Raw genomic sequence first — 16,210 nt, 5'->3', positions numbered from 1 at the left:
GAGCTTATAATTTCAGTCTTCTACTAAGCCACACATTTTCACATGTGAAAATGATTTTGATGGTGTCTGCCAAGATGAATAGTCCATCTGGTGATATTCTAAGTTTTTTTTTTTTTTTTTAGGTACTAACCAAAAATGCTACCCGGTAAAATAGTCAAAGCTAACATTATCAAAGTTTAATATTTTCATTGGCTTAAAATCAAAAATATAACTAAAGTCATGAATATAGGGGAAAATAATTAGATCTTACAAGCATCTATTTAAAAAGTATTTTTAAAAATATTCCAATTATCTTTAGGTCAATGAGTCTTTCACCAACCAAGAAGACCCCACCACAATAGAAACAGGATTCTGCTAATTTATGGAAACACACTTCTGTAATTGGGACAATTTAAAGACCAAAACTATGACACTGTCATGAGCAAGTTGATACAGAAGAGAAATGTGTCATTAATTACTTTAAAAAGGATAATCAATTACAGATTACCTCCTACTTTTAAGTCCTGCAGGTTGCCATTATACTGTGAACAGTGGAAGAAAAGTCTAGCTTGACGTTCTGAACACTGAATAAATCCATAAGAGGTTAGCAGTTTTTCAATAACCCCAGTTTCACGCAGTGCTGCTGAAGTACCATTAGGGTACCCATTGTGTCCATTGTTATGGAGAAGGTTTGGATCAAAGCTCATCTGTTTTAAAAAGAAAAAGAACTTAATAGATGTTCAGATCTGTACATTATCTCCATAGCATACTAAATCTGATGAACAAATCACTAAAGTTTTAATGTAAAAGGGCAAAACAACAAAACAACTCAAAAAAGTAAAGAAGTTTATGGGCTTTTATTACTGAAATATTAATTTAGCTAATAAAACATTTCAGAAGACATAATAATTGCATTTATTTTAGGGAACTGCCCCAATTTATGATAGAATTTTCACTTACCAGCAAATAGGATTTCTGGAATTTAGTGTTAAGGTAAAGCAACCACATAAGCAAAAACTGCTTTTATGTTAACTTTAAATTGCTAAAACAATAATTTTAGAACAAAGGTAACTGATATTCAAGGGATGGCAACCCAAACTACTAGAATACTTAAGAAACTAAGATTTATGACTTTGAAACTTAAATAGAAACCTTAGTATTATCTGGTAAGCCATGCATCCTAAGGCAATTATTTAAATTAGTAGAAGAAAACAAAAGAAACTTTGTATGCAACACTTATTTCAAACTAGAAAATATCAGAGTAATGTATACTTAGATTCTTCAATGAAAGACAACAAAAGTGAGCTGTAAAACAGGATTTTTCTAAGACAAAATTCCAAGACAACAAAAGCTCTTCAAATCTAAAACTGTTTAATCATTTCACAAGTATATTGAAAGAAATCTTTTCATCTATTTCAGATGCTGATGAAATCTCTAAATACTGCCATTTGCTTCTATGATCATATAAAGCAAAAGAAAACAACCTTTAGTGAAAAGAGCTATTTAAACACAATGCAGTGGAACCTGTTTATATCATCAAATATTGTCTATCACATTGGATATTTCATTTTGCTTTATTTGAGTAAAATTATAAAAACAAATTATTAATGTAAGTGATGAATACAAAAGGAAAAATCCCTAGCAAAGTTTAGGTGTGCAACTGATTTATTATGACAGCAACATATCCGCATCTCTATCAGTTTTAGACCCTTTCATTAAAAATTTGACTTATTAAACATTTTAAGTGTGATGTTGGACGTTAATATAAATATTTTTCATCAGGAAAAAAAAAGAATGACTAAAATTCTGGAACTATAAACTCAAGTATGAGTAAACAGTGTATGGGATGGCCAAATCATGCAAATCAAAGCCATCGTTCTGAACACTGAATATACTTACATAGTATACTTACAAAGCCCATGAGAAAGTAGTATTATCCTCATTTTACCCATGAGGTAACACACAGAAAGGTTAAATGATTTGCTAAAGTCAAATGGTAGAGGATTCAAACTAGGAAGGCCTATCTACAATCTGAGCTCTAAACTAGGGCTCCTCAAACTTCAACTACCTGGCAATCTGGTTAAAATACGAAATACTGATGTTAGTAGGGGCAGGAGTTTGAGATTCCCCACTTCTAACAAGCTCCCAAGGGGATACCAATGCTTTAGGTTCTCAGACACACTTTGAGTAGCAAGACCCTAAACGATTAAACTTAACTTTCCTGACTGAAGGTGAAGGAAATGGCAAGGGACGTTAGAAAGTGAGTTTGCAGGTTATTTCAACCAAAATGAGTGGTCCTCCTAAATCATGCTCTTAACACAAAGCAAAATAAGCTGGGATGACTGTTTTCCTGACTTACAGATCTCTGATACGTAGGGGTCCTCTTTTGTTTTTTAGTCCCAGATGAGGTAGAAGATGAAGATAAAGGTAAAGAAAGTGAAGGAGGGGCTGCAGGAGGGGGATGAGGATCTGATGATACAGTAAAAACGTTCTCCATCTCAAACAGCTGTGATAACATAGCACAATGTTTATAACTATGATCAAGAACAATTTAGCACACACTTGACAATCAACTTTATCTTTTCGGATTTACCAGGTTACTTTAACAAAAATATAACTCATTCAATCAGATTTCTATTGATGAAAGAAATTATTGTGTTAACATTAAAAGGTCAAGATGAAATACATTTTTAAAAATCTTTTCACAATTCCTAATCCACAACATTGACAATTTTTTAAATGCCATAAAAATTCTCTGGTGGTTGCTACAGTGACACAATTCAGCCCGATTTCTTCTCAACATCTCACAATTTAACAAAGAATCCAATATTCTCAATTACCTGTCTCCCTAGAGTATACACAAGGTAATCCAATGGGGGTGTGGGAAGAAAATATTACAACTGTATTCATTTTGCCCAGAGATAAAAAAATTTACCTTTTATAAATATTACCATGCACTTCCGAGAGAGTACTCACTGAATTGGTGGGTGAGATCACATCACATATCACACACACTACTTGGGTGTTGTGAGGAAGGGTGAAGAACTCCACAAGAGGCTGACAAGTGAAAGCCTCACTCATTTACTTTCAGCATATTACAACTGGTATTTGCCCAATTAAGTGGACATACAGATTTAGCTAGTTTAGCTAAATTGCCCTAACAAACAGGCAAATGACTGAAGAATCTGAGATAGAAAATAATCCTAATAAGGCAAGCACATGCAAAGAAAATGAATGGACCAGACACTTCTAATCCTAGTACTAGTTCTTTGACCTCCAATCTTAACATAAAACGACCATTTAATAAGATCTCAACAAGTCTGCCAAAATGTTAATATCAAGACTATGATACAGACGGATACTAGGAAAAATAAAACACACTACATGTGTATATACTGTTCCTCAGACAATAATTCATGATGGCATAAAGTTTTTAAACACTTAAAAACTAAGCATTTAGGGATACCTGGTTCCCACCTGGGTGACTCAGCGGTTTGGCACCTACCTTCGGCCCAGGGTGCATGATCCTGGAGTCCCAGGACTGAGTCCCACATCAGGCTCCCTGCATTGAGCCTGCTTCTCCCTCTGCCTATGTCTCTGCCTCTCTCTGTGTGTCTCTCATGAATAAATAAAATCTTTTAAAAAACAAAAACAAAAAGCTAAGCATTTAGATATAGTATTTTTAAGTGAAAGTGGAAAGTTTCTGCACTGTTAACAGGTAAACTTTATATTGCTTATTTCATCTTTATTTGTATCACTAGATTTTACAAGTATAATCACGATTTCTAAGTACATACACATGTACACATTGTACATGCTATTAGATTTACTAACAATTTGATCAAATTAATTTGAATACTATTCTAGGTCTAAGATATATCTTGGATCATGACTTTTTCAAGCTGGGCTTTTCTCTTATTTGGATGACAGTTCTAATTACCATACAGGTAAGAACACAATACTGTGATTTATAACAGGCCATGAAGTCACACAAAATCTCAAGTCTCCAAGTCCTACCATACATTCCTGCAGGCATAAGGTAAGACTCCTGTTTTTCTAAGGGAAAATGAGACAGAATTACAAGGAATTAGAGCTATCCTTTCCTTCTAAGATTAAATTGTTTCCCAACAAAGGTTCTGGAACTTAGGTTGTATTGCTCTCTAGTCTCACTTCACCTCTAACTGAACATCAAAACACAACTGAAAAAGGGCATTTCCTTTCTCCTAGCATCTTTGCTGATTGATGTTTCTTTCTCTAGCCTTTATCCATTTGGGGTTCTTTTCTTTAAGGAAAAACCTATTACTCAAGCAATTTCAGATAAAACAATAGGTTAACAACCTTCCCTTCAAAGAATTCCTCACAATTCAGGCTAGACTACATTTCTATGGTACTGTAAAATTTTCTTAATCAGTACCACTAAAACTTTAAAGAAGCACCACTAAACAAATGAAAGTTCATTTAAAAAGCACCATCAGGGCAGCCCCAGTGGCCCAGCAGTTTGGCGCTGCCTTTGGCCTGGGGTGTGATCCTAGAAGACCCAGGGTAAGTCCTATGTCAGGCTCCCTGCATGGAGCCTGCTTCAACCTCTGCCTGTCTCTCTCTCTCTCTCAATCTCTGCCATGAATAAATAAATGAAATCTATAAACAAATAAATAGCACCATCAATTACATAAAAGTGTAACTCCAATGGAAAAAGTAGAAGGCTCAACAGACGCTTCTTTATAAAAAAATCAAGATGCACATATACCCACAAAAAAGGGTGGAAGGGAAAGGACTAGTAATATAAACGTTATTTGGCTTTTTTTTTAATAGGGGAAAAAATCAATTTATTTGCTCACCTTAGCATACAAATATATATTCAAGATAGAGTTAAATACTCCAACAAATATCAAATAAAAATCTACTAATAAAAGTTTTGGAAGACTTTCTAAATTTGAAATAACTGATTATATGAAAAGTACAAGCTTTTATATTCAAACTTAAGGAAAACTAATACAAATACCTCAGCGTATTATTAAAGAAATTTAAGTAAATCAGTAAGAACTCCTTAATGGTTGCCCCTTTCTATATTTTGCTGTCTGCAATTTGTTATCCCCTTCCCCCCAACAGCAGTCTGGAAGCAGGTGATTCCTCCTGACATACCTCAGAAGGCCAACAGCAGCCTCACACTACATCACTATTTGTATGTCATTCATTCTTTCATCTCATCATGTAGGCACCTTACTTTCTTACAACAAGGGCAAGTACAGTACAATACGACATTCTGAGACATAGTCACATAACTTTTATTATTGCTCTATATTAATATCTTACTGTACCTAATTTATGTTAAACTTTATCACATGTATGAAGGTATAGGAAAAAATACAGTCTATACAGGGTTTGATACTATTCGCAGTTTTGGGCATCCACTGGGGGTCTTAGAACATAGACCCTGTGTATGAGGGAGTCTGAACTGTACTAGAATAGAAGCTCCATGCAGGCAAGGACTTTTTGTTCAAAGCTAAATCCCTAAAGTCTACTAGACAAACACTTAGTGGCACATATTAGGCACTCATTTGTTTAATACTCAAAGTATTAAGACAAATTAGTCTTAAAGACCATTCATTAAACATTATACACAAAACACAAGAAAAACTTCAAGTTCTGGCAATAAAAAATTTTGATAAAGCAAATCAGTCATTCATCAAACCACCAAAAATCAAAGATTTAAAAAAAAAAAGATTTTATTAATGAGAGAGAGAGAGAGAGAGAGAGAGAGAGAGAGGTGAGGGGGGGGGGGTGCAGAGACACAGGCAGAGGGAGAAGCAGGCTCCGGGATGGGAGCCTGATGTAGGACTCAATCCTGGGTCTCCAGGATCAGGCCCTGGGCTGAAGGTGGTGCTAAACCGCTGAGTCACCTGGGCTGCCCCAAAATTAAAGATTTAAAAATAGTGAGAAAGTAGGTTAAGAATATGCTCAAATATTTTTATGGTGGTAAAATGGTGCAACCTTTCTGAAAATGCAGTTTAGCAACATTTATCAAAATGTGGTGTTGTTTTCCTTAATAATCCCAATGCAGGAAACCGATCCTGGAGCAATCCTAGACAACACTTCATGCACAAATGTATTCACAGAAAAGTACCTGAAAACAACCTAGTCTAAAGTTGGTTCAAGAAATCACACTAATTTATATAAATGCTTTGCAGTCATTAGAAAGGATGTATGCTTATGCTACAATAGGAAATGACAAAAGAGATATCTATGCAGTATGATTTTAAATGTATTAGAAAAAAAAAAAAGACCAGAAAAATCTGGTTTAATGCTCACAGATTTAAGAAAACACTTGGAAGGTATATTAAAATGGTAATTGGGGACAGAATCCAGTACTCACTTCATGGCTCACAGTCTTTTTTCCCAAGACTTATTTCAATGAGAGAGAGACCGAGAGAGAGAGAGAGAGAGAGAGAGAGAGAGAGAGAGAGAAAGCGCGTACGTGCACGTGTGTGAGCGTGTGGGGTGGGGGTGGTTGCATGGACAAGCAGACTCCACGAAGAGATGATTAGGCTAAAAAAAAAAAAGCACTTCTACTTTAAATCCATTTCTGAAATGAAATGGAAGCTTTAGTTCCAGTCTTTTTTATCCATTTGAACAGTCAAGATAAAACTGTACAGTTTTCACCTGGGTAGCATAGTCAGTTAGGCATCTGCTTTTGGTTCAGGTCTGATCCCAGGTCCTGAGAGCAGGGCACCCTGCTCTGTGGGAAGTCTGCTTCTCCCTCTCCCTCTGACCCTCCCAGCCATACCTGTGCTCTCTCTCAAATAAATAAACCTTAAAAAAATAAACAAAAAAACTTGTACAGTTTCGATCTGCATTATCTCATCTAACCCAGCACAATTAGAGACAGGCTAAAATTATTTTTAAAAATCAGATGAGGTAAGAAGAAACAAACAGAAAAAGCAAACAATAAAACAGCCTTAAAACTGAGTATATGACTGTTTAGAGAACAGAGATCATTTAAGTAAATTGGTATTATTGGTAGTTTTCAGCTAAGAAGTAATTTTGGTCCACAGTAAGGTCATTACCATAGTAGGCTCATCAACCTTTAAATAAATTGCAGATTAAAGACCCAAGTGCTTCCTGAAATGGTGATAAGGCTTTTATAAGACAACAACCTAGGAGTAACCTACTATTTTCATTCCTCATTCTATTTGATTGCTACAACATTTTAAAAAAGGTTTACCACCAAATTCTCCTTGAAATTATCTTCCTTGGTATTCCTTCCTGGCCACCTCTATTTCTTTCAACATTCTCTGGCACTTCATTTATAACCTATAAAGTGAGGACTCCTTTCTGAATTTCAAGCCTTTATTTCTATCCAATTTAGAAAATCAAAACTAAAGATTAAAAAGGAAAATTACCTTTCTTAATCCTCCCTCCCCAAATAACCAGTTTAGCATTCCCTGCTAGTACATTTTCTCAACTTCAGATTACTAACTAACCAATGCAATAGATTTCCACAATATATTTAAGCTTTCAGCAAGGCCCTATTAAATTTCCCTATTCCTATGAACAGAGGTTTCGAGCTTGTACAACTGGATAGACTAGATCAATTCCCCCCAGGCTCATCTTCACATTCAATTACTTGGTTACCAAGTCCTATTACTTCTACTACCAAAACATCTATTGCTTCTTTCTCTGCCTATACCCTAGCCTTTATCCTCCTTATATTCTATCCACTGCTCTCAACAGGCCTTCCTGTCTTTAGCGTATCCATTTAAAAGTTGCACCATGTTTTTAAAGATACACTTCTGAATATCTAACTTTAAGTGTATCTTTAAAATCTGAAGCAACTAAATGATATCAGTTTTGAAATTTAAAAAGCCCATTAAGCCCTTGCTTATAAATATAAACATCTGATGACTTCTCCACAAAGTCAAATACAGTTGGGCCTTCAGAGCCTGCCTCCAGTAAACTTTCCTTTCTAATTACTCTCTCTACCCACAAAACTGTATTTCCTACTGTTTATAATGGAATACTCACTATATACTACATGCTTTCAGATCTCCCTGAATCTGGTCATTCTGTTGCTGCTACCAGAGGAGTCTTCTCCCTCTTAAATGTCCCTTCTCTCTAAGCTTTCTCTATCCCTTTAGAGAGACCTCTGAACACAGACTGTGAAGGGCATCCATAACTGAAACCCTAACTTTGAAACAGTACAGATGTGAGTTTTTCTTTCTGAGACCAGTAAATTAAGAGAGATACACACATATTAACAAATGTAATCCTGTGTGAAAAATCCCATAGTTTGGCCATAAATATTGTTTTAGTTTAATTAAAAGACAATAAGTTAAATAATCCAGTCTTGATATTTTCAGACTAGTTGAGAATATAAACTGTTAGAATACCGTTAGAAGAGAACAGATTAAAAAGATTTTATATTTGACCAAAACAATTAGGAAATTAAAAATTTATAAACTGATTCTTGCTGGAAAAAAAACGAAAAACCTACCTCGCAGTGATAATCAAATATTGCACTTTCAGTAGTATTTGCTGATTCTTCTTTTTCAGCACACGTTTCAAAGGATGAAAGTTGCTAGTATTAAAAAAAAAAAAGAGCGAGAGAAAATGATCTATCAAGCTAATAAAGAATACAACTGCTGCTGCACCGGGCAATCTCACAGTACAGCACTGAAGAAAACAAAGACTACTAGCAGCGTTGGGAAGTGCTCTTTCAAAGCTGTTGAGTAGGCACAAACTTCTTGTTTCAGATCAAGTGTTGTGTCTTCAACTTAAGTGTACTCTTCTTTGGTCTTGTTGTTTCGAGGTTTGTTCCTTGTCTGATCTGAACTTGAAGCAGCAAGTTTCAGGTGGTAAAGTCTGTTCTGTTACACTTCATACTAGAGATACAAAATGAAGACATTAAGTATAATTTACATAAAAAACCAGGACAGAGGGTTGGTAGAGGGATAAGCTCACTTCTTCATAAACTTAGTATCATTGGTTAAACAAGTAATGCAGGAAACCTGGAGGCACATTCATTTGATGTTATTTGAGAAATCTTTCAAGTGCTAATGGATACTACCTCCTTTGGTATCACACACTCAGAATGGGAAATTATTTCACACTCCTTGGTGACACCACCACACCATAAATTCTAAGTTATACAGCATAATATTCAGCTTAACGCAAATGTTTTATAAGCATCTAGCACTGTGGTAGGCGTGCTACCACACAGGAAAAATAAAAGAAGTTCCTGTCATCGCATAATTTACGCTCTTGTTGAAAAGACAAGAGTTACAGGTGGAGAAAAACCAGAATATAAAATACAGAAAATGCCAAAAATTCATTTTCTCAATATCTAAGTACTGTGTCATATACCATTTCCTAGAACTACTAATTATTCACCACTGTATGTACATTGAAGCAACATGGTGAGCACAGAGAAGACTTTTAATCAGAAGTGGAGGCTTAATCTGGAGAAACAGGTAAATTTTTAAGAGAATTAAAACAGCTGAGTATTCTAGGCATGTCACATAAGCCAAACACAGGTATGCCACTAAATTCTAAGGTTCTTGAAAGCAGGGACCATGTATATGATTTTTTTTAAAGGATTTATTTATTTATACATGAGACAGAGAGCGAGGGAGAGAAGGAGAGAGAGGGAGAGACATAGGCAGAGGGAGAAGCAGGCTTCCCGCAGGGAGCCCGACACAGGACTCGATCCTGGATCCTGTGAGCGGAAGGCAGACGTTCAACCCATGAACCACTCAGGCGTCCCATGATTTTCTATGCCTGACATCAAGGGAGGTTTATTATGTGAAAGACTGTGACAACAAGTGTGGCTTGTTGTTTCAGAGGAATCAATAGGCTAGTCTGGCCAGAACAGAGGGCTGCTGGCTCTAAGTGAAATGGGATATGCGGTGTGACAGGTGTAGTGGAGCCAGATTATGAAGTATTTCAACTTGATATAACAGGAAATAGTCTTAGCTCTTGATGAAAGGGTATTAAGTCTCGAAATCCTATGGGAGATAATTTAGTGAAGGAAACAGAAATCTCGTTTGAGCTGTTGCCAGAAATAGATGAGAAATATCTATAAAAAAGAAACAAGATGAGAAAAGACAGGGAAGTGAAATACATAAGCCACAGAACTGTGTTTTATATGACCATAAAAACGATTCTTTTGCACTGATTCAAGTATTAACTAAACCGGTGCCATTAGCTAAATGATTTACACAGGGAGAAGAAAAGGATAGACTTAGTTTCAGAAATGAAAAAAAAAAAAAAAGAACAGTGTATTTATTTTAAAATCAGAAATAAAAATGACTATATGGTGAGAGGCTAGAGCTTGTGAAATAGTCTAGACCAGGGGAGCTCAAGTCCATTCACTGACACAACCTAGTAAAATGCCACAAACAAGTCACTTCATCTCTCAAAATTTCAATTTCACATTATGTAAAATGAAAACTTATCAACAGTAGATAGGTGGCTGGGTTTTATTTTCTTATGGCTATACCTAACATTCCCTGACTTTAGATTACTTCAAATATCAAATACTACATTTGCCCATCTTTCAAATTTTATTTGGATCATTCCATTTCCCAGACTAAAGACTTCTTAGAGCAATGGTTGCCAATTATATGGGAAGCTTTAAAAAATACTTATGCCCAGTCCCCACTTAAAGAATAATTTAACTGGATGAAGTAGGGCCACTTCTGTTATCTTTAATTCTTCCCACTCCATCTCCACCCCCAATGTTTCAAGTCTTATCAGTATTTCCTTCAAGAGATCTTATGTCCTAAATGATGCCATATTTTAGTCCAAGTATCTAACGCATCTTTAACTTCCACTGTCAATCCTTTCCATTTTCTTTCACATAACACTGCCCGACTGATCGATATAAAATCCCAATTTCACCTCATTTTTTTGTCCAAAATCTTTAGTCGTTTTTCCAGCATCCTAGATAGGAAGTTCTTAATCCTGGCTGCATGTCCTACCCAACCACCTGGATTACTTTAAGTGAAAAAACAAAACAAAACACAAAAACAAAACCAAAGCCTGGATCCTACCTCGAGATTCTATTTTAATTTCACTAGGGTTAGGTCCCAGGAGTTGGTTTATTATCCTCCCTCCAACTTGGGCCCCTGTGTTTCTGACTTGCAGCCAGGATTTAAGAACCATTATTTAAGATGTTCTCTATTCTACCTTTTCTTCTTTTACTTTTTTGACTGCTCTCCAGTTCTCCTAGATAGGTGCGTTTTCCTGCTTAATCCTTAAATATAACCCTTGCGAGATTCCTGAATTCTAGTCTTCTTCATGCATATGAGTCTTCCCAAAAGATAATTTTACTATCTTCCAAGTGACAAAAAAGTCTTGACCCTTCCATTATTACTAATTTCCACTGTGTAAGGCAGTACCTCCCATTCATTATTCTGATACCAAGTCATTTCTGCCCTTTGCTGACTTCATATTTCTATGTATCTTGTTCCTCCAATTATGAAACAAACTCAAGTTTATTTATCACAGGCCCCCTCAGCACCGCCAAACTTAACCGTAACAAAAACTACAAAAGCAAAAAGGTAGTTAATCCATAATAGGAAAAAGATACCACAATTTAAGTGCAGACAGTTCTACCAACTTCTGAAATTCTTGTTTTGGTTAACTGTATAAAGTCTTACTTATCACATCAAGAAGTAACCTCTTCTTTTAAAAATACAGATTCGATACACTGGTTTAATTTTACTATCTTACACCCATATATGAACGAAAGACCTCAAAACTGCTATCTAATAAAACAGGCAAAAATTTTTATCAAACTGCTAAGGACAATACTGAATATATCCTGGGGGGAAAAAATCAAGAAAAACCACCTATCTTGAAAAACTTGAATTGGATGAACCCAGTCCAGGGTATTGTATTAAGAACTGTACTGTCACTTAGTAACACAGAAATGAGACTTCCAGAATCTAAATCTGGAGTACTGCAGAGCCAGTCTTGGGCACTAATGAAGCCTATTAGGATCTATTAAAGCTCAAACAAACCCATCAACTATCATGAAAAACTGAAAGTGGCAGAATTTCACTTCATTAGTACCTTCACAGCTATGAGATTTCTGTGGTTAACTAAACACTTTTCATTCAAATTAACGCTTAATGAAACACTTAAAAAGTACCCACCGGGCATTTTAATAAAATTGGCTATGCACTTATGCCAAGATTATTAACATTCATAGTGGTGCTGACAACTCTTCTGCCTTAACCCTCTAAACACAGTGCATTCCCTGTAACCCTTAAAGGCTAGACACAAGTCACATGAAATAGAGTACCAACCAAAATACTAAGGCAATTTAAATGTTGATCTGAGAGTCTCTCTGATTGCTAAGTAATCTACTCCCTTTCCCTTTGCTCAGTTTGCAACCAGTAGCATCCCTAGTAAATAATCAACTATTATGTCAATGTTTTAGTTAGGAGTTAAAGCTAATTCCTTTACTTACACTGATAACCCAAATAGTTATTCCTTATTTCACCTGTCTCAAAATTATCCTCACCTGTTTTGTTATTTACAGTTTCCCCCCAGTTTGCTGCTTTACCTCAAAAGGACTAGTAGAAATCAAGCACATATGAGGCACTAAATATATGTTGAACTAAAACTTATGTGGCCAGCAATCCATCTAAAATGTATCACAACCCAGTTTGTCATTTTGACAAATTATTTTCAGAGTTTGTACAACACTTAGTTGGGAAGAAGGGTAATGAAAGGCTAAACCAGTCTATAGTCTCCCCACCTAACCCACTTTCTTCAGAAAGTACTTTTTTTTTTTTTTTTGAGAAGAGCAAAGATCCAATTAAGCAGCATAGGTCTCTATTGCTGTTGTATATGAATATTATTATTACCCTAACTTCCCCATTCCTATTTCTTGATGCTTTAACTCAAGACAAGTATGTCATATTTTGCTATAACTTGTATACCGAAGTGCTTAATCGGCTTTAATTCACTTTTACTTTAGAATCTACAAAAATGATAAAGTTTAGATAATTAAAGTCAGCAACATGTCAGGCAGAAATTAAAAATTGTTGCAACTATCTTTTTGTATGTTTAGTAATAGCTATTATGATGGGTTGAGTTACCTGAACAGCTACTAAGATATTTAAAGTTCTATATCCATCTATTATTTAACTGTTTTTTACAATATACTAATACTTTGAAATGGGACAGATGCCAGTGTAGGAAGAAGCTGAATGCTCCAAACACAAGAAAATAGTGTAGACCAGCACTGTCCAACAGAAATATAGTGCATGCCATATATATAATTAAAATTTTTCTGGTAATCAAAGTAACATTGAAAGAAACAGGTGAAACTGACTTTAAGTCTCCTATTTAACGAAATATATCCAAAATGTTATTTTCCGTATGTAATCAATCTTTAAAAAAGTTTTCTTCGAAATCCAATGTTTAATTTACAGTTACAGACATTTCACTTCAGAATGTTCACAGTATAAATGCACAACAGCCACACATGGCTAACTAATGTCTACTGTATTGGTCACAGCAAGTATAGGCTCAGGAAGGCAAAAGGCACTGGCATGCCCAATAAATAGCAAACAAAAGGCTCTTGGGCAGACACTCTCACAGATGAAAGGAGCAGTATCCAGCAAACCTGACCACAGCAGGAGCTTAAACTTACATTTGAGAAGCAGAAATGAAAATAAGAAACTTGTTATCTTCTGGCCTTTTGATACAGCAATGGACAGCCTACATGGTAACTGTGAAGAAACTGCTAATCAGTTTATTTTCAACTACACAGTTTTACCTCAGCATTAAAGGACATAATATAAAAGCACCCCCAAAATAAAATTATCATTCAATACTTCTGAACAGAATGCTGCCTACAGAACATCATATTCGAGCTTAATAACCCTAATGAAAAATGTAGCACATGGCAGGATTAACTGAAAAAAAGTTTTGCATGGTTTTTAACTACATCAAAGTGGAAACATTCCAATTTGTAGACAAAGGAATTTTTAAAATCCTGACTTGGCAAGAAAGAATTTAACATCGAGAAATGATGGAAAACAAGAAAACAAATCATTCCTACCAAAGCAATTTCACCCTGGAGACATTCTAGCCATTAAGTCTTTCAAAAGTATTAATTTTTGTGGCCATAATTCTCTATTATGAAAAATCTAAGTTTTACAGCTCTCCATAAGATAGTTCGAGTCAAAGATCTCAAAGTAGGTTCCCTTTTGTTTTAAAAAACAAAACAAAACAAAACAGGGATTCCTGGGTGGCTCAGTGGTTTAGAGCCTGCCTTCGGCCCAGGGAGTGATCCCAGGGTCCTGGGGTCAAGTCCCACATCGGGCTTCCTGCAGGGAGCCTGCTTCTCCCTCTGCCTGTGTCTCTGCCTCTCTTTCTCATGAAATATAAATAAAATCTTTAATAAATAAAAATTAAAAAAAAAACAAAGCTAAGAAGACACATCAATTCTTTTGGTGTTTATTTAACAAAATCAAAATACTATTATTTTGTAATACAGTCTTAAAATTCAGCTCCTTAAAGTCTGTCAAAACAGCATTTCCATGTTTCAACTACCTTGTCAAAAGTATGGTCCTTACAACAACATGAATGAACTTAGTAACTCTGAACCATACACTTAAAAAAAAAAGTTAAAATGGTAAATTTTATGTTATGTATATTTTACCACAATTTAAAATAAAGTAATTTTTAAAAAATGCTGGATGCCCCCAAACAGTGTGTCTTCAGATGGGTGGAGGGGAAAGCAGGAATGGAATAAAGCAGGACTACTATATGCCAGCTTTCATGCTCTCATTTTTGATTCGCAGGAATTTACTAGAACCACACTCTAAAGGTCATACTTGGGAAGTCAGAACTTATTTACAAAAAAAGAAAACCTATCTTCTGCGCCTCAAATACTTTACTTTTCAACTCAGCTGCTATAAATACTCATCTCAATGGTAAACATCCAGAGCAGCTGCAAAATCACTCAAACCACTACCATCTCTTTTATTTCAGGCCTAAGGCTAAAAGGAAACAAATAGAAACAAGGTTGAATATTTATCTAGATATTATGACTCAGGCATATGCCCATTCAGGCATAAAAACCCTCTCCTTATCCACACCAAGAACATCTATTATTCACTAGTACCCAAAAAGCACCAAGCTATTATACTGCCCCTCAATGTAGTATTGAGAATGCTTATCTTCTAGAAACTCGAAAATTACTCAGCATTTTGATATAGAATAACTCATGAGCTATAGCTTAGTACCTACGTTTTATAAACCGGTGGCTCTGGCCAAGAGCTGCCAGTTCATATAGCATCCTTATAAAAAACTAAGTCTATCAAAGGAAATTTTTTTACAGTGCCATTGGGCGTCCTCCCTCCATCTCCAGCCCTGTCTCCAAACTCTTTTAAAAAGGCCCACATTCTTTCACTCATTTGAGGTGCAAAATAATTTCATCCTACAATGTTCAGATTTTTGTGTTTGCAGACTGAAGGCTGTTTTAGGGAGCGTTCCCTGCCTCACGTTTGAGTCAAGCAAGAAAGGAGCAGTCTGGGTGTTTCTAAAGGAAAATCTTAAAGCAAAAGAACTGTGACTCTAAAATTTTATACTGATAAAATATCGGTTAAAAACCTCAAGTGTCTCCAACCAGGGCTCTAAAAAACTACAAAGAATGACGAAGCCAAGTCGTTCATTGCTCAATGTAGGCCAGGCTCCTGCACCAAAGAACCAGAGACGGTGTTAAGGACGACTCCACTGAGCTCTAACAGCACGCCCTAATCCCAGGATATTAGAGAGGGAGCCACGTGCCTAAGATTAGAGATTGGTTCCCTTTCTCAAGAAGCCGAAGGGGGAGCAAGAAGGGAAGGCTGGGTGCTGAGACTCAAGACAGACAGCTCCAGGTGAGCCTAAGTAAAGATGACACTTCGAGTGTGCTACTGTGCCAGACGTGGCCGGGGAAAAGGCTCTGAGCATTTAGATGGAGCAGGGTCTCGGTCCATACACGAAGGAGGCGCCAGTACCGCACTGCGCTCTGATACTCGTAGTCAGATCCTCGAGCAGGTGACAAGACAGTAAACTATACGGTCCACAGTGAGAGTAGGCCCCTCACCCTCTGCCTCGGGCTCCTCCAGTCTCACACAAAGGACCGCGCCACCACCCCCTCGCCCCGCCCGCCGGGACTTGTAGTTCCCGTTTCCCCCACCAAGCCGCAGAGGAGGAAGTGGCTAGACTA

At 36.3% G+C, this 16,210-nt stretch overlaps 1 protein-coding gene across 4 annotated transcripts in view; it reads right to left on the bottom strand.

Moving 5' to 3' along the window:
* The window catches only part of CSDE1 (cold shock domain containing E1), a 39,471-nt gene that overhangs the window by 22,778 nt on the left and 483 nt on the right, over positions 1–16,210 (bottom strand). For 2 of the 4 annotated variants that reach the window (XM_072769686.1, XM_072769687.1), the window contains exons 2-4: positions 8,471–8,858; positions 2,339–2,485; positions 488–686 (exon numbers count right to left, since the gene is read on the bottom strand). In XM_072769686.1, coding sequence (XP_072625787.1) covers positions 488–686; positions 2,339–2,476 — 337 coding nt within the window. In that variant the 5' untranslated portion in view covers positions 2,477–2,485; positions 8,471–8,858. The remainder of the gene's footprint in view (positions 1–487; positions 687–2,338; positions 2,486–8,470; positions 8,859–16,210) is intronic. The other 2 variants (XM_072769688.1, XM_072769689.1) reach the window with 1 other exon arrangement.

Source organism: Canis lupus, chromosome 12 (assembly GCF_048164855.1).
Source record: "Canis lupus baileyi chromosome 12, mCanLup2.hap1, whole genome shotgun sequence".
Classification (NCBI taxonomy): domain Eukaryota; kingdom Metazoa; phylum Chordata; class Mammalia; order Carnivora; family Canidae; genus Canis; species Canis lupus.
The sequence above is the reverse complement of the archived record's forward strand: the minus strand, read 5'-3'. Positions and strand labels throughout refer to the sequence as shown.